This window comes from Sapajus apella, unplaced genomic scaffold (genome assembly GCF_009761245.1).
Source record: "Sapajus apella isolate SASKATOON/1434 unplaced genomic scaffold, GSC_monkey_1.0 scaffold57, whole genome shotgun sequence".
Taxonomy (NCBI): domain Eukaryota; kingdom Metazoa; phylum Chordata; class Mammalia; order Primates; family Cebidae; genus Sapajus; species Sapajus apella.
The window spans coordinates 1,066,890-1,089,719 of NW_022436997.1; the positions used below are offsets into that span (position 1 = coordinate 1,066,890).

Below are 22,830 nucleotides of genomic sequence, written 5' to 3' on the forward strand. Positions count from 1 at the left end.
AGGTGCGCACCACCACATCCAGCTAATTTTTATATTTTAGTAGACACAAGGTTTCACCATATTGGCCAGGCTGGTCTTGAACTCCTGACCTCAAGTGATTTGCCTGTCTTGGCCTCCCAAAGTGCTGGGATTATAGGCGTGAGCCACCACACCTGGCTTCCATTTCGATCTCTCTAGATTAATGTCTTTATTCTTCTGTTTCTTTTCTTTTCTTTTCTGGTGCTCTGCATGCATCCCCTTTTGTCTCTTTCTGTTTTTCTTTTTACCTTTTTAGTGACAGCTGTGGACTGCTTTACATATGTGCTGCTTTGTAAAATGCTTCTCCACTGTCCTGGGGGCAGTGCTTCTGTTAGACCATTGCCAGGGTTGGACCTGGGCTTACAGAGTGAGCTAGGTGAGAGGTCTCATAGCCATTGCCTGTCCTCTGGCAGCTGTTTCTGTGGGTGAAATAGCTAACACAGAAGACAGACACTTCCTTTGGAAGTGCCTGGGATGGTCAGCAGCACTTCTTTGTATACTTGAGTCCTGGGAGGTCTCCTTTGTAGAGTCATCTCCCTTCATTTCGGACTTACTGTGTGCCAGGCTCCGTGTTAGCACATGTGGCAGATGGAGCCGGTGTTGAACAGCTCAGCTCTGTAGTGAATGTGACTCCAGACCCTGAAGTGACAGTACCAGCCTTGCCTCAGCCTGGAGCTTTGGATTCTGGGGCTGGAGTTTTCTGTCTGGACTCCAGGCTCCTACGGCACTTTTTATCTTTATCTCCCTTGGGGCCTGTATCACCTGACAGGGGAGTTGCTGTGCCACAGCAGAGAAGTTTCGTTTGCCTTGTTAGGTTCTAACCTTGAGAGTGGAGTCTGCAAACTTTAATCTGCCTGCTCTAATTTGCTGTTTTCTCGTCTTCTCTTTTGTTTAGTCTTTTATATACCAATTTTTTTAGGAGGCTTGATTTTTATTGTTGATAGAAGAATAAGGCTTCCTAATGTATTTGACCTTCCTAACATTTTATATTTAATCAATGCCAGAAGAACTTATTCTTCACAACCAATTCTTACTTATCTGTGGTAATGTGAGTAGGGTGAGCCTGAAATTAGTTTCTAAGGAACAAATTTTAACTAGTTTTAACATTTCCTAACTAGCAGATTTCTCAGCAGTGATTGTTCAAAACTGGACTGTTTTAATTTGGCTTCTTTTTGCTTGTTTATTTCTAATCTGATCAACATTCTGGCTACTAGTAAAGTGTAGGCATAAGCAAATTTGATGAAAATAAATGTAGAAATGTGTTGATCTTGTTTGTCCTTATAGTTAATATTTTAAAAGCTAATTAGGAAGTTATTTCACTTTCCCATTGTTTTTCCTATAGAGTTATTTAAAATATAAGGCCTTTTCCTTGATTTGTACCTTAAAAATTGTAAGTTTGAATGATAATTCTTTTTTTTTCTTTTTAAATATCTTTTCACAATGTAAGTTAGAATAGTCATGGCAATTTTCATTATTCTGGGAATGCTCTGTGTAATAATTTCCACTACAAATCCAATTTGGAGATGGAAAATGAAAATTGGTTTGGTAAATGTCCCAGAGTTATTTTGAAAATGCAAATTTGGTGAGCTACCTTGGTTTCGTAAATGTGAGAATGATTTTTGGCTTGTTACCTTCTTACTGTGAAAAGTTCCCTCATATAATATATATATATATATATATATATGTAATTTTTTTTTTTTTTTTGAAAGGGAGTCTTGCTCTGTTGCCTAGGCAGGAGTGCAGTGGCGTGATCTTGGCTCACTGCAACCTCCACCTTCCAGGTCCAAGCGATTCTCCTGCATCAGTCTCTTGAGTAGCTGGGTTTACAGGCTTGTGCCACCACACCAGCTAATTTTTGTATTTTTAGTGGATACAGGGCTTCACCATGTTGGCCAGACTGGCCTCAAACTCCTGACTTAAATGATCTGCCCACCTCAGCCTCCAAAAGTGCTGGGATTACAGGTGTGAGCCACTGCACCTGGCCAAGGACATATATTTTTAAAATGGGCTTTTTTTCCTTTCTGCTGTAGAACTTGGCAACATCTAGTTTACTGTCATGTGTATTTGTGAATATTGCCTTCTAGTGGCAGAATTTAGTATTGCTTACACAGGGTCCTTTGCCGTATAGGCAAAACATATCACATTTATTATATTGTTTATGACATTTTTCAGTATTTCAGTTACGGTTATAACTAATTTCTTGCCCCCAGTTTTTCTTTACAAGCAAATCTCTTTTTTTGGAATGACTGTTTGCCAAGTAGTTTTCTAGTATTAGCAGTTTTCATAAGTCAGGTCTTTATTTGGTCTGACGGTTATCAAGTAGCTTCAAGTGTGCCTTTGAAGTTGGCAGTACTGCCTTTGAAGGTGACTGCCTACTGACAGCAGTACTGCTTTTCAGTTTACAAAGCACGTCACCAGTGACATGCTATTTAATCTTATTAAATAACCTTTTGAGACAGAGGTGGGAACTGAAGCTTAGAGATGTTAAATGTCTCCTGTGAGATTACATTATGTTTAGAGTTTGTTGGAATTTCAGAGGCTGCCTGGTCCAGCCATCTTCCTGATGCCTGCAGAAATCTATTTTGGAACAAAGAAAGACCTTTTGTATCTTTAAATATTCCTAAATCTTTTTCTCTAGAAGAGTGATTTAAAATACACATTTATTCTTTCCCTACTTTAATTTTCTTGATATGAATTTGCAGACCCAGAACATTTTACCAACTTTGAGAAGTGTCTTTCTTCTATGAATAGCTCAGAAGAGATTTGCCTTCTGACTACCTTTGCTCAGATGGCTCAGGCCAGGAGAACTAATGTGGATGAAGACTTCATAAAAATTATTGCTCTGGAGATATATGAGGTTAGAATGTGAAGTTTTATAAATCAGCTAAAAAGTGTTTTCTTTTGCATTTTCTAGTGATTTTTTGGGGGGGATTGCTTTTACAAATTGTGACTTATTTAGCTACTGTCTACACTTTTGAGAGGGGATAGAGAATCAGTGGACCATTATTTTGCTATAGGGAATATTGAAAATGTGAATTATATCCATTCCATTCCCCAATACTTATTATCTTTTGAAATTTGTTGCACCAGTTTCAGTAAGGAAGAGACAATGTAGTACAGCCTGATAAAGCTTCTATGCGGTATGTTTTCCTCACCCCACCCTTTAAACTAAACTCTTCCACTCCTGCCAGTAGCAGGAACCTAGCTTCCAAGCCAGTTGAAATGAGATGGTGGGAAGAATATTGAACCTGGAGTTAAGATACCTGAGTTTTAACTCTGCTATTAATTGGCCATCTCACAACAACAAAAAAATAACTTACCACCCCAGGCTTCATTTTCCTCATCAATAATATGAAATTACAGGCTGGGATGAGATCTTTGCTCTCTTTACCTTTTCACTGAGCCATCCCTGATGGTGGAAGGGAGTGAAATTTGGACCCCTGAGCATCTCGGGACTAGCCCACAGTGGTTACCAAAACATTTATTGGAGTTTTTTGTATATTTAAACAGCCCTGTACATTTTACACTTCAGGCTGTCATTGATCTGTTGCTCTGCATACAAAGTATCTCCTCCAAAGTATTCAAATGTACTCAAGTAAAATTATGTTTGAAGATGATTATTTGGGTTTTATTACCTTCCCTTAATAATCCAGTTTGACAATGACAAACTTGGATGTTCTTTCCAGGATCAAATACTTGATTCAGCTGTTCTATACCAAAACTTCATAACCATGCAAAAAGTTAAGATATTGATGGATCTGGAATTCAGACCGTTGTCACAATCTGAAAAATCTGGGTAGACAAGACATATTTTCACATACATTAAGTGACATTCTCAAGACCTATTGCTAAAGTAATATTTATGCTCTTGAGTAATGTTTCCAGTGTTTTGGCCAGGAGTCACAATAAAAATTACATTTTACATTACATTCTGATCCTGTGTGTATGTACAATTGAAGCAATACTTACTGTTCCTGTTATGCGCCATTACGTTTTTCTATTTTATTCTCTCTGCTATTTTTCTGTTTATTCCATTGTGTTTAAAAATACCATTGGCATTAATGGATTGTAACATATACTTTGAAAGACATAATTTGAAAGGAATTGGTAAACAATGTTTTAGAAGATCTTGTAGTTTAGGGATCTTATTTTGTAGGGGAAGATAGGCATTTCCATGAAATGCATTCTGATTTTCATCATTGTAGTGATTTCCTCAAATTTAGAAAAGTTTTGAAACTGTAGGAACTGTTTTATTGCTACTGACAAACTTTGGGATGTACTTTTTGAATCCACACTTGAAGTCATTGTTGTAAAGAGCTGCCATTCTCTTGTATTCCCTCTCCCACCACCTTTCAGCCTGAGTAGACAGTTGCCTATATGAAGTTTTAACATTTTTTGGAAGATAGTGTCAACTAAAGCTCAATGTAAGATTCTTTCTGTTTTGCTTGAAAAAACAATGTGTCTTTTGACTGATAATTGGTATTAAAAGTGTCATCTTCTTCCCCCTGTCCCCCATTTAGGTATCTTATGTCACCCTGTCTACCAGAGAGACTTTTTCAAAGGTTGGTCGAGAGCTTTTAGGGACCATCACAGCTGTTCACCCTGAGATAATTTCTATCCTTTTAGACAGAGTTCAAGAGACCATTGACCAGGTTGGAATGGTAAGAGCACTGATCAATCTTGGCGTAATTGGACATTGGCAAAAACAGGAAGGTTCTTGGGAATTACTTTGTCACTTGGAGGTATAACAGGACGAAAGGAACTAACATTTATTCTGCTGGGTTCGGTGCCATGGACCACGCCAATTTGGGATTAGCTGCTGCTTATAAAAAGCTGTGATCGGCCAGGCGTGGTGGCTCACGCGTGGTGGCCTGTAATCCAGCACTTCGGAGGCCAAGGCCGGTGGATCACCTGAGGTCGGGAGTTCAAGACCAGCCTGACCAACATGGTCAAACCTCGTGTTAAAAAAGAAAAAAAAAAAAAAAGCTGTGATTATTTCTCTCAAAATCAAGGTTGACTTGTCCACCTCCTTCAATAATGTATCTTTACTTATGACCTATAGTTAATTAACAATTTTTATTTCATAGTTTTTCTGTTTTATACTTGGCAGAAACAACTGACAAAGAAGGTCCGATTTAGTCAGTCAAAAGCAAAATAAATAGTATATAGTAACTTAAGTTGAGGAGGACACAGATTAAATTTGTTTCTGTCATTTGTCACAATCCCTTTTGCAGTCTTCATATAGTTTTTCAAAAGTTTTCTTGATATACAATTCACATACCATACAATTTACCTACTTAAAGTGTGTAAGTCAGTGGTTTTTAGTCAATTCACAGATATGTACAGCTCTTACCACTGTCAGTTTTAAAGCATTTTTCATCACCTCAGAAAGAAGTCCCATAGACTTCAGCTGTCACTCTTCTTTATTTTTTTGAGACGTAGTTTTGCTCTTGTTGCCCAGGCTGGAGTGCAGTGGCTTGATCTCTGCTCACTGCAACCTCTGCCTCCCAGGTTCAAGTGATTCTCCTGCCTCAGCCTCCCAAGTGGCTGGGCTTACAGGTGCCCACTACCACACCCAGCCAATTTTTTTGTATTTTTAGTAGAGATAGGGTTTCACCACGTTGGTCAGGCTGGTCTCAAACTCCTAACCTTAGGTGATCCACCTGCCTTGGTTTCCCAAAGTACTGGGATTATAGGCATGAGCCACCATGCCTGGCCTAGCTATCACTCTTACTCTCCTGTCTCTTTCAGCCCTAAGCAGCTTTCTTAGATTAGGGCCCTGAGCAACTTTCATAGATTGGGGCCCTGTGCTGTCTCTAGATTTTGCCTATTTCAGGCATTTCATATTAATGGAACTATATAATATGTGGTCCTTGTGACTGGTTTATTTTACCTAGCATGATATATCCTCAAGGTTCATCTATGTTGTAATGTGAGTCAGCATTTACTTCGTTTTTAAGCTTGTATAATAATTCCTTTGTGTGTGTGTGTGTGTGTGTGTGTGTGTGTGTGTATGTGTATAGAGAGAGAACTTTTTGTTTATCCATTCATTCTTTGATGGAGACTTGGGTTGCTTCTGCCTTTTGACTATTGTGAATAATGTTTCTATGAACATGGTTGTACAAATACCTCTTTGAGGCCTTGCTTTCAGTTCTTTTGGGCATATTCCCAGAAGTGGAATTGCTGGATCATGGCATAATTCTATTTTTTATCTTTTGAGGAGCCATCATAATTTTTCTCCATGGTGGCAATACATGGTACATTTCCCTTTTAAGAAAAACGTTGTGTGCTACTGCAAGATGATTATATTGAGATAAAAAGCTTTTCATATACAGTTCAGTAAAGTAGGAAGTTTTCTGTTGCTCCTTCTTGAGCGATTATCTAGTGGATGAATTCCAGAGAAATGTACAGTGGATCATATGATTCTTTCAGTTTGAGTTCATGACATTTTTTTTCTCAAGGGTTTTCTTGTTTTTGGTTACATTTTTTTTTTTTTCCTTCTGAGACAGAGTCTTGCTCTGTCTCCCAGGCTGGAGTGCAGTGGTGTAATCTAGGTTCACTGCAACCTCCACCTCCCGGGTTCAAGTGATTCTCCTTTCTCCTAAATAGTTGGACTTACAGGCATATGCTACCATGCCCAGCTAATTTTTGTATTGTTAGTAGAGATGAGGTTTCACCATGTTGGCCAGGCTAGTCTCGAACTCCTGACCTTGTGATCCATCCACTTCAGCCTCCCAAAGTGCTAGGATTACAGGTGTGAGCCACTGCACCCGGCCCTACATTAATTTTTTTACTTTGGCCTTTGGCCTTAATACTTCTAGTAGTAAATTGTGCCCAGAGATTTGCTTAAAGTTAAGTGTGAAAATTGAAGCCACAATGTTCCAATGTAAGTTGCCTCCACTCCTGGTTTATACATATGTTTCTATTGTGCTCTATGAACTTGTAAGGTTTTTGGAGGAAATTGTTTAAGCCCCCATGCCTTCAGATGGATATGATGGCTTTGAATATTTTCACAGTGACCTTGGGCTAATCTGGAATCAGACCCTAGCTCCAGAGTTGGAATGTGATATGACTGGGGACTCCGAACTTTCAGTGACACACTTGGAGTATGTCTGAAGAGAGAGGCACATCCTCTGTAGAAATTGCTGTGGGATAGGATAATTGCTGATAAGGACAAAACCTTATGGGAGATCCCAGAGTATAAAATGCAGAAATTTATTTGGTAACAACCTGCAAATTGATGTCAGATTTTTCTTTTGGCCTATTGTATAATTTCAAAAATTGGCTCACTTCAGAGGATACATTCTACTTTCAGTGGTGAAATCCATGCACCTTTCCTTTAACCTCTTCAGGTAAAATTAGGGATACTTTGACTTTCAATGAAAGCATAAATATATTTAAAAATATACTAGGTAAATCCTGTTTTGTTGAGAACTCTAACTAGAATTCTTAATTGGATTTTCTTTCTAATTGTTATGCCTTTAATTTCTTTTTCTTGCCTTAGTGCATTGACTCTAAGCCCTTTATTACAATATTGAATAGAATTAGTGAGAATGGACATTCTTGCCTGATTTCTTATCATAGAGGGAAGGGTTTAAAAGTTCACTTTTAAGTATAGATTTCACTGATGCTTTATATTAGGCTAAGGAAATGTTTTTCTGTTTCCAGTTTGCTGAGTTTTCTTCATGAATGAGTATTCAGGTGGTTTTTGCACATTCATATGAGATAATCTTATGATTTCTTCCTTTATTCTCTTAATGTTGCTGAATTACATTGACCAGTTTTCTAATATTGAACTGTCATTGTGTGTTTCTGAAATAAAAAACACTTTTGTGTGTTATTACTCTTTTGAGGTATTGCTAGATTCTATTTGAGACTATTTTATTGGCAGTTTTTACATATATCCATGAGGGATGCTGCTGTATCATTTCATTTTTTGTTATGTCTTTATTAGGTTTTAGTTTTAGGGCTATGTTAGCCTCATAACATGAGTTGGAAAGCATTTGCTCCTCCTCTGTTGTTTGAAAGAATTTTTGCATAATTGCTATTAATTCTTCTTTGACTGTTTGATATAATTTACCAGGGAAATCATCTGGGTCTGGATTTCCTTTGTGGGAAGTCTTTTGATGATACATTCGATTTTCTTTTGTTTTTTTGAGACAGACACTCTGTCACCCGTGCTGGAGTGCAATGGTACAATCTCGGCTCACTGCAACCTCTGCCTCCTAGGTTCAAGCAATTCTCCTGCCTCAGCCTCCTGAGTAGCTGGAATTACAGGCACATGTCACCACATCTGGCTAATTTTTGTGTTTTTAGTAGAGATAGGGTTTCACCATGTTGCCTACACTTGTCTCGAACTTCTGATCTCAGGTCATCCACCTGTGTTAGCCTCCCAAAGTACTGGGATTACAGGCATGAACCACCACGCCTGGCCAACACAGTGGATTTCTTTGTTTTTTTGAGATGGAGTCTCGTTCTGTCACCCAGGCTGGAGTGCAGTGGCGCGATCTTGGCTTGCTGCAACCTCTGGCTCCCGCATTCAGTGATTCTCCTGCCTCAGCCTCCTCAGTAGCTGGGATTACAGGCACATGCCACCACACGTGTCTAATTTTGTATTTTTAGTAGAGATGGGTTTTCACCATGTTGGCCAGGCTGGTCTCGAACTCCTGACCTCCTGTGATCTGCCTGCCTCAGCTTCCCAGAATGCTGGGATTACAGGTGTGAGCCACTGTGTCTGGCAACAATTGGATTTCTTTAACAGATGGGACTATTCAGATTTTTATTTTTTTTGATTTGGTTTTGGTAAGATGTTTTTAAAGTGGTTTTCCCATTTCATCTAACTTGTTGAATGTATTGGCATAAAGTTGTTTATGGTAGTCTCATGTTAATCTTTTAATGTCTCTGGGGTGTTTGATTATAGCCTCACTTTCATTCTTGATGGACAGATATATGACATGCCATTGGGATAGATGCTTTTCAGACAGATCTCATTGCTATGTTGTGCTAGCACTACTATTTTGCTCTTCCTGTCAGATACCTGCAACACACAGTAGGATTTTTCTGTTTTTGAAATTATCATTTTACCATTTTATTTGAAAGATGCAAGACCTATATTAATGAATCCTCATGAAAATTTAATTAAGCACACAGAAAAATTAAAAAAGGAAAGGGAGGATTTCTTTAAAATTCACTCTTTCTACTGTTTTTAAAAATTTTGTTTTGGGTAATGGGATCATTTTTACCTCAAACCTCAGCGTCTACATAGTATACCCATGTAATACCTGCACATGTACCTTATGAATATAAAAGTTGAAATTATATTAAAAATTTTTGTTTTGGCTTCAGTTTGGAACAGCGCAGGAACCTGATAAATGCCATGTCTAGACCTTTGTTGTTTGATATGGTATCTGCTAGACACACGTCACTATAGATGGAGTTCTTGAAATGTGGCTGGTCCAAGTTGAAACCTGCTCTAAGCGTAAAATATTCACTGAGGCTTGAAGACTTTGCATTCACAAAAGAATGTAACACACCTCAATTTCATGTAATAGTTACATGTTTTAATGATAATATTTTGGACAGCAGGTTAAATAAAATACATTATTAAAATTAATTTTGCCTGTTTCTTTGGGCTTTTAAAAATGTAGCTGTTAGAAAAATTAAAATTACATATATGACTTACATTGTTTTTCCATTGTACAGCACTATTCTAACTATTCTAGACGTTGTAAAATGAATTGCTCTTCTGATCAGCCTCTCTTAAAGCAAACTTTATTCAGTGAACTTAGATGTGTTTATTTATTTATTTATTTATTTGAAATGGAGTGCTGGGATTGTGTCACTGTACTCTGTCGCGCAGCCTGGAACACAGTGGCACGATCTCAGTTCACTGAACCTCCGCTTCCCAGGCTCAAGTGATTCTCTGACCTCAGTCTCTTGAGTAGCTGGGACTACAGGCACCCACCACTGTGCCTGGCTAATTTTTATATTTGTAATAGAGATGGGGTTTCACCATGTTGGCCAGGCTGGTCTCGAACTCCTGACCTCAGGTAATCTGCTCGCTTCAGCCTCCCAAAGTGCTGGGATTACAGGCGTGAGCCACCATGCCCCACCCAGATGTATCTTAATTTGCACACTTGGATATGTTATTTTAAAAGTAGTGCTGTAGACTCTTTATAAATAGGATTTAAAAACTTTTTATTGTGGACTATCTCAAATACATATGAAAATAATGAGAATAGTATTGTATAATGACCTATCATCAAGTTTTAACAGTGACTATCCACTCTTGGTCTCTTTATTAATCTTGTTTCAACTTACCACCCTTTCCCTAACCCCACCCCTGGCCTAGATGGCTTGGAAGCCAATAGAGTATCTTTTCAAATGCCATAGAATAAATAATTACTTAAAGTGCTAAATTGTTTTGCACTTTAAGTAATTAAAGTGAATAGCTGCCCCCTGATTTATCATGACTTTAAAAATGTGTATTAGTATGGTGATTTACCTAAATTAAAGCATGCCAATTTGAATATTTAAAAATGATTGATCTTTACAAAGGATTACAAAATGTACTTTTGATGTATCATCAATTTTAATACCTACTTGATTTGGTTGGCCATGATTTCCATTTCACTTGTCTAAAAATCAAACAAAACCCCAGTTCCTTTTGGAGAATTTTTTTTTTTTTTTGAGATGGAGTCCCACTGTTACCTGCGCTGGAGTGCAATGGCGCGATCTTGGCTCCATTGCAAGATCCGCCTCCCGGGTTCATGTGATTCTCCTGCCCCAGCCTCTCAAGTAGCTGGGATCACAGGCTCACACTACTATACCCGACTAATTTTTTTTTTATTTTATTTTTAGTGGTGACAAAGTTTCACTGTGTTGGCCAGACTGGTCTCGAACTCCTGACCTTGTGATCTGCCTGCCTCAGCTTCCCAAAGTGCTTAGATTGCAGGTGTGAGCCACCACACCCGGTTGGAGAAAATTTTTTACAAGCAGTTTAATAATATAGTATTATAGTAATACAGCATTGTTCCTAAGTCTTTATTTTAATGATTATTGTTTTCTTTTTAATAAGGTATCTCTATACTTGTTTAAAGAACTGCCTTTGTATCTTTGGCGACCTTCTGCATCTGAGATAGCTGTGATTCGGGATTGGTTATTGAATTACAACCTGACAGTGGTGAAGAATAAACTGGCCTGTGTTATTCTTGAAGGACTGAATTGGGGATTTGCTAAACAGGTATGTGTTCAAACCATTCCCTGGAGACTGGAGGTTGTACATGCATCAGTTTCAAAGAAGGGCTCTCTCAAAACACTAAAACACTTCTGAGTATCATTTGCAAGGTCCACAAATTCTTTTAGCTGTGTCAGAGTGAGGATTTTCTCTTCAATTCTCTTTTGTAGAATGAGCAACTGTGAAATGAAGATAAATTTTTCCACTTTGAAAATCTTCCCTTTTTCCTTATGCACTTGTGTCTGTGTGTGTGTATGTATGTATGTATGTATGTATGCATGTATGTATTGAGATGGAGTCTTGCTCTGTTGCCTAGGCTGGAGTGCAGTGGTGCAGTCTTGGCTCACTGCAACCTCTGCCTCCCAGGTTCAAGCAATTCTCCTGCCTCAGTCTCCTAAGTAGCTGGGATTACATGTGCATGCCACCACGCCTGACTAATTTTTGTATTTTTAGTAGAGATGAGGTTTTACCATGTTGGCCAGGCTGGGTTCTAACTCCTGATCTCAAGTGATCTGCCTGCCTCGGCTTCCCAAAGTGCTGGGATTACAGGCTTGAGCCACCACGCCTGGCCATATCTGTCGTTTTGTCTCTGGCTAGTTCCTTTTAACAAATGATAGAACAAGAAAAGAGAATGCAGACATAACTTATTAAATATCTTTATTTCTTTTCTTTTTCTTTTTTTTTTTTTTTGAGTTAGAATCTCTTTGTCACCCAGGCTGGAGTGCAGTGTCATGATCTTAACTCACTGCAGCCTCTGCCTCCTGGGTTCAATCTATTCTCCTGCCTCTGCCTCCCAAGTAGCTGGGACTACAGGTGTGCACCACCACACCTGGCTAATTTTTGTATTTTTGGCAGAGATGGGATTTCACCATGTTGGCCAGGCTGATCTTGTGCTCCTGACCTCGTGATCTGTTTGGCTTGGCTTCCCAAAGTGCTGGGATTACAGGCGTAAGCCACCATGCCCAGCCAGTTTATTAAATATTTTTCTGTTTAACTAAGTAAGCACCTTCTTGGTTTGTGGCATTGCCCTGGACCCAAAGTGTTTGTAGAGATTCTTGGGTGGAATGGGGAATGACACTCAAAGATACCTTTTTTGGCTAGAGTAGGGGTTAAATCAGGTTCAAACCTATCTAGGTATAGGTTCAAACCTATCTAGGCTCTTGACAGTTATTTGTTTATTGTCATTTTATAGCTTCACTGTGTTGGATGTGATTTTTGGAACATTTAGCTTCTGCATCAAAGATTCTTTCTTACTATTCTGCCTTCCATACTTTGATTCAAACATATGAAAACAAAGCAAGACCAAGGTTGTATGTTTGTGATTATTTTTCTCTTTAAAAGGGTACCCTTCATCTGGATCAAGCAGTCCATGCCGAAGTGGCTTTAATGGTTCTTGAAGCTTATCAGAAGTACCTGGCTCAGAAGCCATATGCTGGGATTCTTTCTGAAAGTATGAAGCAGGTATTTCTTTCTCTTCTGTATTGAGAACATGAATCTTTGTCTTCCCAAGACATTTAGAGATAAAGATGAAAAACACATATTATTGACCATTAGGTATCCTAAGAACATTTCTGGCAATTTAAGATATTGTAATTGACTTCTATGGTTTGGTAAAGATTCTTCCTTAATAAATAGCCTTTATATAACTATTCTCATATTACAGCATTTGAGTTGAACTACAGGGTGTGTTCTGGTTTGGCTGTACTGGCTCTGGAGAACTGACTTAAATTTTTAGGAACTTTGCAAGCCAGGTCATTAAGCTGTTGGTAGCTTAAAATTGACCGTGGTGGGAAATTTTATACCACCAAAATTGGCAAGTGCTATAAATGAGACTCCTGTCCTGATTTCCTGATTGTTAAACGTATTTATCAGCACACCATTTTCAACTTTTATGTTACTTTTCTTTTATGTGAGCTAAGAGCAGGTTCATAAAGTGACTAGTAAGTAAGCAGAATGTGTGAGTGAGAAATCGCTTTGATGTAGTGCAGTAAACATTAATTGGAGACCAGCAAGTAGAATATCCCTCTCCTTTGAGGACATTCTTGGTCACAAAAGGAGATGAGTGTTTGAGCTTCCTGATTTCATTTGTGTGTGACTAAAATAAATAATTGTTTTAGGTTTCCTATTTGGCCAGTATTGTTCGATATGGAGAGACGCCTGAGACCTCATTTAACCAGTGGGCCTGGAGTTTAATCTTGAGGTTAAAACTGCACAAAAATGATTATGGAATACAGCGGAATTGTCCAGCTGTTCCCTTCTCCAGCACTGTGCCTGACATGACAGAGTCACCCACGTTTCATCCTCTATTGAAGGCTGTGAAATCGGGCATGCCCATTGGCTGTTATCTAGCCTTATCTATGACAGCTGTGGGCCACAGGTACAGTGTTGGGCTGAACTTCTAGGGTTGCTGAACCTTGTAGATAGTTCTAGAATTTTATCTTTCATATCCCAAGTTCTGGACCTCTGTCAAACCTATTGAGGAGTAATTGGGGCCCAGTAATAATCCTTGATTAACAGCTTATCAAGGGGAGATGCTGCCCAAATTCACATACTTCAGATTTGTACAAGCAGGTCACCTTGTTACAGTATGAAGAGAGTTCTGCTTGTCTGCTGGAGTGGAATGTTCATGTAAAATAAATGTTAGTGATCAAATAAAAATAATTGATCACCTGTAGTAAAAATTTTGAAAAATTGATGGCAGCCCAACTCAGTCTTCTTAACTAGAGGTCTCCTTAACTGTCCAGAGGGTGAAATCCTGACCAGGTCATGTGCCTCTCTGGTATGAGCCCAGAGCTGTCTATATTTCTTCCACTGGAGCATTTATCACACTATATCATTGTTAATCTGTTTAATTTTCTCAGAGATTCAGTTATATATAACTTCTATGAGAGAAGTGTCCGGAAATGGCGTTTAGCTTGTGTTACCATTTTATTCCTGGTGATGAAGACTGTATCTCGTGCAGTAAATAAGAATGCGTGAATTACTTCTCAGTTGATTAAACATCCTTTTCTTTAAAGTTTCTTTTCTTATGCATTAATTTTTTTTAGCCTATTCATTAAATTTTTTCTAGCCTAATCATTTTTCTTCAGACTCTTTGACCTCTGCTTTCTGATTCTTGGGTTTTAGACTCACTGTCTAAAACTCATTAGCATCCTCATTTCAACATCTTGTTCCACATTTATTGTAATTTCAGTGGGATACCAGTTGCAATCAGCTGTAGTGTTCAGCCTTGTGTTATGAAGTAGGAGAGATACAGAATTGTTTGATAGCTTCCCTCGGGTTGTTGACAGTTTAGTGGAGATGATAGGCATAAAACAAATCGGCAGTACTATAGAATATAATCGCAGGCTGAATGATACGTGAAGAGCAGTGGTTCTCAAATTTTACTCTTCTTTAGATTCACTTTTAGAGCCTTTAAAAGATCCCAGTGCAGGGAAAAGGGTGAGAATCCTGGCCTAAGTGGGCTGGGGGCCAGTTCTCTAGATATCTTTAAAGTGCACCCTGGATTGAGAGCCATTTAGAAGCCGAGCAGAAAGAATGTAATGGAAGGAGAGATGAGTATAGTGGGATACCTTCATAGAGGAGCTGAGATTTGGAAAGGAGTCTTAAATTAGGCAAGACATCTGCTATAGTTTGGATGTTTGTCCCCCAAACCTCATGTTGACATTTGATCCCCGACATTGGAGATGGGGCCTAATTGGGAGGTGTTTGGGTCATGCAGGCTGATCCCTCATGAGTGTCCTAGTGCCATCCTCTCAATAACAAATGAGTTCTCATTCTCTTAGTTCCCATGAGAGCTGCTTGTTGAAAAGAGCCTGGCACCTTGCCTCCTCCTTGCTTCCTGTCACACCATGTGATCTCTGTACATGCCACCTTCTGTTGGCCTTCCGCCATGTGTGGAAGCAGCCTGAGGTTCTCACCAGATGCCCAGTCTTCCAGCCAGCAGAATTCTGACCCAAATAAATCTTTTTTCTTTATAAATTGCCCGGTCTCAGGTGTTCCTTTATAGCAGTGCAACATGGACTAAGACAACATCCTAGGCTAATGGGCAGAGTGATGATGCATTTCTCTTATGGTTACTTAGTGCCCACAGTTTGTTGAAGATTTAGCTCAAGGGCCATCTCCTGCCACCTGTAGCCCCTGAACAGCATGCTCACTGTGTTTTATTGTCATTGTAATCTCCCCTGCTCCTCATGGACTGTTTAGGAAATTAGGAAAGTGGAGAAAAAGCCACTCACTTCTGCCACTCTTGTACAATGACTATTTTGTTGTGACATTGTCCCTGTATTCCCCTCTCTAGTAGTTATGACCACGAGAATAAAATTTTATGTTTTATTCTCTAGTATCTTTATAGCAGACATGTTTTTCCATATGCCTTTGGTCATCTTGTACGTTATTTTAAAATGATGCAATAACATTTCCAATTGAATGGATTTTTCTAAAATCTCCTTAAGTAATTTTCCGCCTCTGAGTTTTAGAGTTAAAAATAAACCTGAAAAGCACATCTTTACATGGATCATCTTTTATATTTTTTTCCATACTTGAGATTATTCCTGAAGGATAGATTCTTTGAAGTGAGGCAGAGAATAAGAAAAGTTTTATGCCAAATTGGTTTTAGCAGAATTTTGCAGTTTATTCAGGTCAAGTATCCCTGATCTGAAAATAAACTTTGAAATGCTCCAAAATTGGAAACTTTGAGTTCTGACATTGCACTCAAAGGAAATGTTCATTGGAGTATTTAGGGTTTTTGACTTTTGAATTAGGGATGCTCGGCTTATAAGTATGATACAAGTTCTCCAAAATATAAATAAGTTCGAAATCTGAAGCACTTTTGGTCTCAAGCATTTCATATAAGGGATATGAGCTCACTTTTGAGTCTTCTCTTTGTTGTGATACCTTGTGGGAATATCCAGATGAGGAGAGCCCCCATGGCCCTTAGGAGAAGCTCTGTCTGAGAAGCAAACTGTGGTAGTGGAGAGAGCTGTGGATTAGAAATTTGCAAACTGGGGTTCTCATTTTGACCTTACCCTAGGAAATTATGTGAATTTGGGCATGATACTTCACCTTCCTCATCCACAAAATGAAAATATAGGTTAACTTTTAAGTTCCTTTGTAGTTCTGGAATTCTGGGTCTAGTATTTCTGTGTGAAGATTGGGTATAAAACACATGTTGGAGACCTGAGATAACCCAAGGTATTGAAGGCTGATAACTCATTGGGAGAACAGGATTTTATGAACGAGCTACCTTGTATATTCATCGCCTTTCTCTTTTTTCATAGCATTGAGAAGTTCTGTGCAGAAGGCATTCCACTGTTGGGAATTCTGGTCCAGTCGAGACATTTGAGAACAGTGGTCCATGTCCTGGATAAGATTCTACCTTTATTTTACCCTTGCCAGTATTACCTTCTGAAAAATGAGCAGTAAGTGTGTTCCATCTGTGACAAGAGACACTCTTTAGAAACAGTCCAGCAAGTACAAATCACTGTGTCTTCTGGTTTCTTAAGTAAAATAAAGGGGTGCTATTTCAACACTGTATTATGGGGCAGAAATATTCTGCACACCAGTTTAGAATGCAGGTTGATGAACAGTGATTTTAATAATGTCTCCAGTTTTATTACCATAAAAGATATTTTGCTTTTCATTTATTAGAACTTTGAATTGCTTATGAAATCTTATTAGTATATGAAGGAGCAGTTGTTTCCCTGAGATTCTGGGAATTGCACTTCTGATATTGAGCAGAAAATGGCTTTGCCATTTTAACAATAGAAAACATTGTTTTAAATTGTTTACAGTGTACATAATGCAGTGTTGCAAACAGATAAGATGCATAGGAAGGTGGGAAGAGAACAGCCTGTCTAGGCAGTAGAGAGAGGAGCATCTGGCTGGGGCCTCTTGAAGAGTAATGAATGGCGAGATGAGGCCTCACCCTATGTGGAGGAACCCTTTACAGTGGGGACACTTAGTACATCCAGAAGCACAAGGGGAGATAACAATTTTCCTGTTGTGTGTCTTTGCAAGCGGTATGTCTCTAACTTGCCCAAAAGAGCTTATTAAATATGAATTCCCCCTTTCTCCCTTGGAGATTTTACTTTAGTAGGAATGGGTTAGGTCCTGGGAACTACTCACCCAACCCCCCAGCCCTCTTTTTAAGAATCAGCACCCTGAGCGTGAGGCAAGTTTGGGAACAGTTTGGAAACATTTCTGCCTTTATTTGTGGAGGTGGGGAGTGTGGAGGGGAGAGTGGTGGTGCCTTTGGGTGTTTTTCCTCTAATGCTCTTTAACTAGCATGTGTTTGTGTGCTGTGGATCTGTTCTTACACCTCTGCGGGTAGACAGAATTCCTCTTAACCCACGTTAAATGTGAAAATTTATTCTTCTAGAGTCCCTTCTTAAATAGTGCTTTGGTCTAAAAATGAGGCCAATTTTGGAGTTTTCTGTTTCCTCATAAGTAATTAGGGAAAATTCTCTTGAGTCCTGATCAGAAGGTAAAGTATATCCTACTGTGTGCTTGGCAGGTTTTTGTCGCACCTCCTCTTGTTCCTACACTTGGACAGTGGCGTCCCTCAGGGTGTCACACAACAGGTCACCCACAAGGTGGCACAGCACCTGACAGGAGCCAGCCATGGGGACAACGTGAAGCTTCTCAACAGCATGATCCAGGTGAGGGCCCTTGCAAGCCCCTAAATACGCTCTTGCCTGTCTTCCCAAGCAGGACCTCTAGTGTTAGCGCACTTACACTTTAGTCATTTCAGATCACTTGGCTCAGTGTGCTATTGGGCAAGAAAGGCAACAGATTTGGGCTTGTAGTGGAGGGTAGATATTATTTTGTTGCTATTTAAAAAATGAGAGGCTGGGCCGGGTAGGGTGGCTCACGCTTATGATCCCAGCACTTTGGGAGGCTGAGGCGGGTAGATCACGAGGTTGAGAGATTGAGACCATCCTGGCCAACATGGTGAAACCCTGTCTCTACTAAAATACAAAAATTAGCTGGGCGTGGTGGTGCACGCCTGTAGTCCCAGCTACTTGGAAGGCTGAGGCAGGAGAATTGCTTGAACCCAGGAGGTGGAGGTTGCAGTGAGCCGAGATCATGCCACTGCACTCCAGCCTGGCACCTGGTGACAGAGCAAGTCTCTGTCTCAAACAAAAAAAAAAAAAAAAAAAAAAGGCTGCTTGTTACCTTTCCCATCACATGAGCCTTTTTTCTGCAGGCACACATCTCTGTAAGCACTCAGCCCAATGAAGTGGGCCCCGTCGCTGTGTTGGAGTTCTGGGTTCAGGCTCTCATAAGCCAACATCTCTGGTACCGAGAACAACCTGTCCTCTTCCTCATGGACCACTTGTGTAAAGCAGCTTTTCAGCTGATGCAGGAAGACTGCATACAAAAATTACTCTACCAGCAACATAAGGTAAAAAACCTGTTAGAGAATTCATCTTTCAGTGATTGATACAGTAGCTAGACATAGTAGCTTTCTAAAAAGATTCCCCTAAATGCAGTTTTCAGAACCACTCTGTGGCCATTGCCTTCTGTAAGCTTTGCTTTAATGGTATTTTATCCCAATAATCAGTCCACTAGCATAGATCCCAGGGAAGTTAAAGGAAAGGACTCCCCAGGAAGAGTCCTGCCCATTATATTTGGTTGTAATGCGCTGCCTTGGACTGTTGCTGCTGATGGACTCATCCTTGAAATCTCTGTCAGAATCTTACGTTGTAGTAAGACAGTTGCTGATACTCTTGTAAAGGTCATTGATAAGACTTTTCTTAAAGCCTCCTCTCTGTACTCCACATCTCCCGGTGTAGAATGCCTTGGGTTACCACTGTGATCGGAGTCTGCTGTCATCTTTGGTGAGCTGGATTGTGGCAGGCAACATCACTCCTTCCTTTGTGGAGGGCTTGGCCACGCCTACTCAGGTAGGAAACTGACTGAGAGCCGTTTGTTATCTTTGTGAACTTTAATCTCATGATTATCCTTATAAGAAATTACTGATAGTTTAAACTAACTTGTATTTCGCACTTATTCTAGTATAAGTATACTTTTTCATTTAATCTTCACAGTAGCCCTTTGCTGAGGTTGTGCTATTGCCATTCCTATTTTACAGAGGAGTTAACTGAGTTTTTTTTTTTTTTTTTTTTTTTTTTTGGAGATGGAGTTTCGCTCTTGTTACCCAGGCTGGAGTGCAATGGTGCGATCTCGACTCACCGCAACCTCCGCCTCCTGGGTTCAGGCAATTCTCCTGCCTCAGCCTCCTGAGTAGCTGGGATTACAGGCACATGCCACCATGCCCAGCTAATTTTTTGTAGTTTTTAGTAGAGACGGGGTTTCACCATATTGACCAGGATGGTGTCGATCTCTTGACCTCGTGATCCACCCGCCTTGGCCTCCCAAAGTGCTGGAATTACAAGCGTGAGCCACTGCACTCGGCCTTTTTTTTTTTTTTTTTTTTTTTTTTTTTTTTTTTAAGAGACAGGGTTTCACCATGTTGGTCAGGCTGGTCTTGAACTCCTGACCTCAGGTGATCCGCCCGCCTCGGTCTCCCAAAGTGCTGGGATTACAGGCGTGAGCCACCGCGCCCGGCCAAGAGGGGGTTATCTTTTTTAATTAAAAAAAATTTCTGGAGACAGGGTCTCACTTCGTTGCCCAGGCTGGTCATCTCAATCTCCTGTTGTTAAGTGATTCTCCTGCTCCCAAGTATTTGGGAACTACAGGCACACACTACTGTGCCTAGTAAACTGTAACTAAGGTTCAGTGGACTTAAGGGTTGTCTCAGGAATAGACAGCTCTTGATTGGACTCTGGCCAGCTGATTGCAGAGACTGCCCCGCAGCACTGCAGAGAGGTTTGGTGTAGGCACTGGAGCCAGACAGCCTGGGTTTCAATCTGGGTTCTGCTGTTTGTTAGCTCCGTGCCTTGAGCAGCTTGCTACCTACCTCTCTGTCCTCAGTTTTCTCCACTGTCAAGTGGGAATAATGATGGCACCTATGTGTAGAGCATTTAGAACGGTGCTTAGCACATAGCCGGTGCTCGCTGAGTGTTGGCCGTTGTTATTGTCATCAGCAGCAGCAGCATTATTTTTAGCATTATCACCTCTTAGACTTTGTGTATAGAATGATGTCTGTTTCATCACTTCGGTCAGCAGTAACATTCTTCAACCTCCTATCCCTCTCCTTGCTCTTCTTCACACCTGAGTCTCATGGATTGAGCTGTAACAGATTCCTTGCTGTTACCTAGACACATCCCTGACTTTTCTTCTTTTTGTCTCTGCCTAGCAGATTCTCTTACCAGCATACCTTTCCCTCTGATCTCTACATAGAACCATGTCTGATATAGCACTTCACCTTGACTCAATCCTCACCACTGCTCAACTTCACATTTTGGTTACTTTCATATTAGTCTTGTCTGCTCCAATAGATGGAAAACTTCTTAAAGACAGAGCCTCTGTCTGGTCCTCTTTCCTATCCCTCTTGTACACAAATGTTGCCCAGTAAGTATGGTGTGAATGAACATCTTGTACTAAAGTAGCCTTTCCAAAGGAATGTAGTATTTTCCAGTGATCTATTTTATTTAAATTTATATCTGTGACAAGAATCTAGCTAGATATAAAAATGTGTTAATTTTAGAAACTGCAAATATTTGCTCATTGAGATTGAGATAGGAAGAAAGTTGAAATTGTGGAATATCAGGATGTACTTTGTTAGTAGGTTGAGCTGCTCATTCCCCTCCCCTTTATCTGGTATCATTGCAGGTCTGGTTTGCATGGACAGTGCTGAACATGGAATCCATCTTTGAAGAGGACTCCCAGCTCCGGAGAGTTATTGAAGGGGAATTGGTGATAAATTCTGCTTTTACCGCTGACCAAGCGCTGAAGGTATAAATAGCAGCTCTGCATTTGTGTGGTAGAAGGTGGCTTAGATTTTGATGCCGATGGATTCACCCGTAGCTTTTGGGCTTTTGTGTTTTCTTTTGTTGTGAATGTTTGGAAAGCTCAACAACCAAACCAATACTTACAACTGTGCAATTGAAGAGTACTCTGCTTCTCAATGTTCGTTTAACAGGAGTCTCAGCCTAATATTTGCAGACCGGATCATTGCTCATGTGACAGGAGTTGCCATTGTATCCCACGTATGTCAGAATCCCCTGGAGAGCTTGTTAAAAAGCAGATTCCTAGACTTCACCTTCTGAGATTTGGAGTCTCTGAGTCTGGAGTGGGACCAGAAATTTATTTTTTAAAACTCCACTGCTGATTCTTAGGCTTACTAATGTGTGGGAAAGACTGGAATAAGGCTTTAAAGACCTTCTGTCTTAGTAGAGATTTTGCTTTTGGGTTTCAGAGCCTGTCAAAGAATTCAGCATTCTTGAATGTCCTTTTGAAATCTGAATTTTCAAAAGATTGATAAAGTTTGACAGTCTCATAGTCACATTTACTTTTTTTTTTTTTTTTTCCCCGGAGATGGGGTCTTATTCTGTTACCCAGGCTGGAATGTTGCAGTGGTACTAACTCAGCTCACTGCAACCTCCATCTTCCAGGTTCAAGCGATTGTCATGCCTCAGCCTCACGAGTAGCTGGGATTACAGGCGTGTACCACTACACCCAGTTAATTTTTTTATTTTTAGTAGAAACAGGGTTTTGCCATGCTGGCCAGGCTGGTCTTGAACTCCTAACCTCAAGTGATCTACCCGCCTTAGCCTTCCAAAGTGCTGAGGTTACAGGCATGAGCCACTGTGCCTGGCCTTACTTTTGGTTTTCATAATATTCTACTCCCTTGCACTACAATGTTGTATTTGCAAAGGAATTTCAGAAATGAAAATGAGTTAGACTAGATGACTTTTAAGACCAATACCCATTCTGGGATCTGTCAAATGTTTTGACAGAAAAAAAGCTGCCTTACATGTCTTGCTACCAAGGTGGTTAAAACGTTAACTAGTGGATAGGAGAAGTGAGTTTATATGACTTTAAAAAATTATTATTGAATTGAAAACAGAATGTTGTGTGTTTCATTTGGATCACTTAGAAAGAGCAGACTGTTTGCATTTGTGTTCATTTTGTGGTAACTCAAAGCCCTTCCTTTTCTGTAGAAAGCCCAGACCCAGCTGAAGCTCCCCATTGTGCCATCCCTCCAGAGGCTGCTGATTTATCGCTGGGCCCACCAGGCTCTGGTCACGCCTTCTGATCACCCTCTCCTGCCACTCATTTGGCAGAAGTTCTTCCTTCTGTATCTTCACCGTCCTGGACCACAATATGGGTATGGAACCCAGTAGTGTAGCAGGTTTCTGTGAATCCATTTCTGCCTTTGCACTGCTCTCATTCTGTGTGTTCTTAGACTATGGAGTGCGAGTTGGAATAATTCTTTGGTGATCTCTGGCAAGGATTCTTTCTCTCTCTCTTTAACATTTATTAGACTGGACCTTTTTTGAGTTGGCAGTGTCTTATGGCAGCTTCTCTTTACCATCTTCCATAACCAGTGTGGTAAAGACAACACCCTGGAACTGGGCAAGGCTTCACATAGAATGTCTGGAGATGCAAAGGGAGAGCATCCACCTCAAACTGAGGCTTTCTGTGTGACCATCATGGGACTTGTGCGA

General features: G+C 40.1%; 1 protein-coding gene across 2 annotated transcripts in view; it reads left to right on the forward strand.

Annotated features, from left to right (window-relative positions):
• EPG5 (ectopic P-granules autophagy protein 5 homolog) overlaps window positions 1-22,830 on the forward strand; it is a 118,294-nt gene that overhangs the window by 36,580 nt on the left and 58,884 nt on the right. For both annotated transcript variants that reach the window (XM_032245250.1, XM_032245251.1), the window contains exons 12-22: window positions 2,721-2,875; window positions 4,539-4,679; window positions 11,096-11,260; window positions 12,596-12,715; window positions 13,372-13,631; window positions 16,534-16,674; window positions 17,769-17,913; window positions 18,462-18,659; window positions 19,051-19,161; window positions 20,993-21,115; window positions 22,324-22,490. In XM_032245250.1, the coding sequence (XP_032101141.1) occupies window positions 2,721-2,875; window positions 4,539-4,679; window positions 11,096-11,260; window positions 12,596-12,715; window positions 13,372-13,631; window positions 16,534-16,674; window positions 17,769-17,913; window positions 18,462-18,659; window positions 19,051-19,161; window positions 20,993-21,115; window positions 22,324-22,490 (1,726 nt within the window). The remainder of the gene's footprint in view (window positions 1-2,720; window positions 2,876-4,538; window positions 4,680-11,095; window positions 11,261-12,595; window positions 12,716-13,371; window positions 13,632-16,533; window positions 16,675-17,768; window positions 17,914-18,461; window positions 18,660-19,050; window positions 19,162-20,992; window positions 21,116-22,323; window positions 22,491-22,830) is intronic.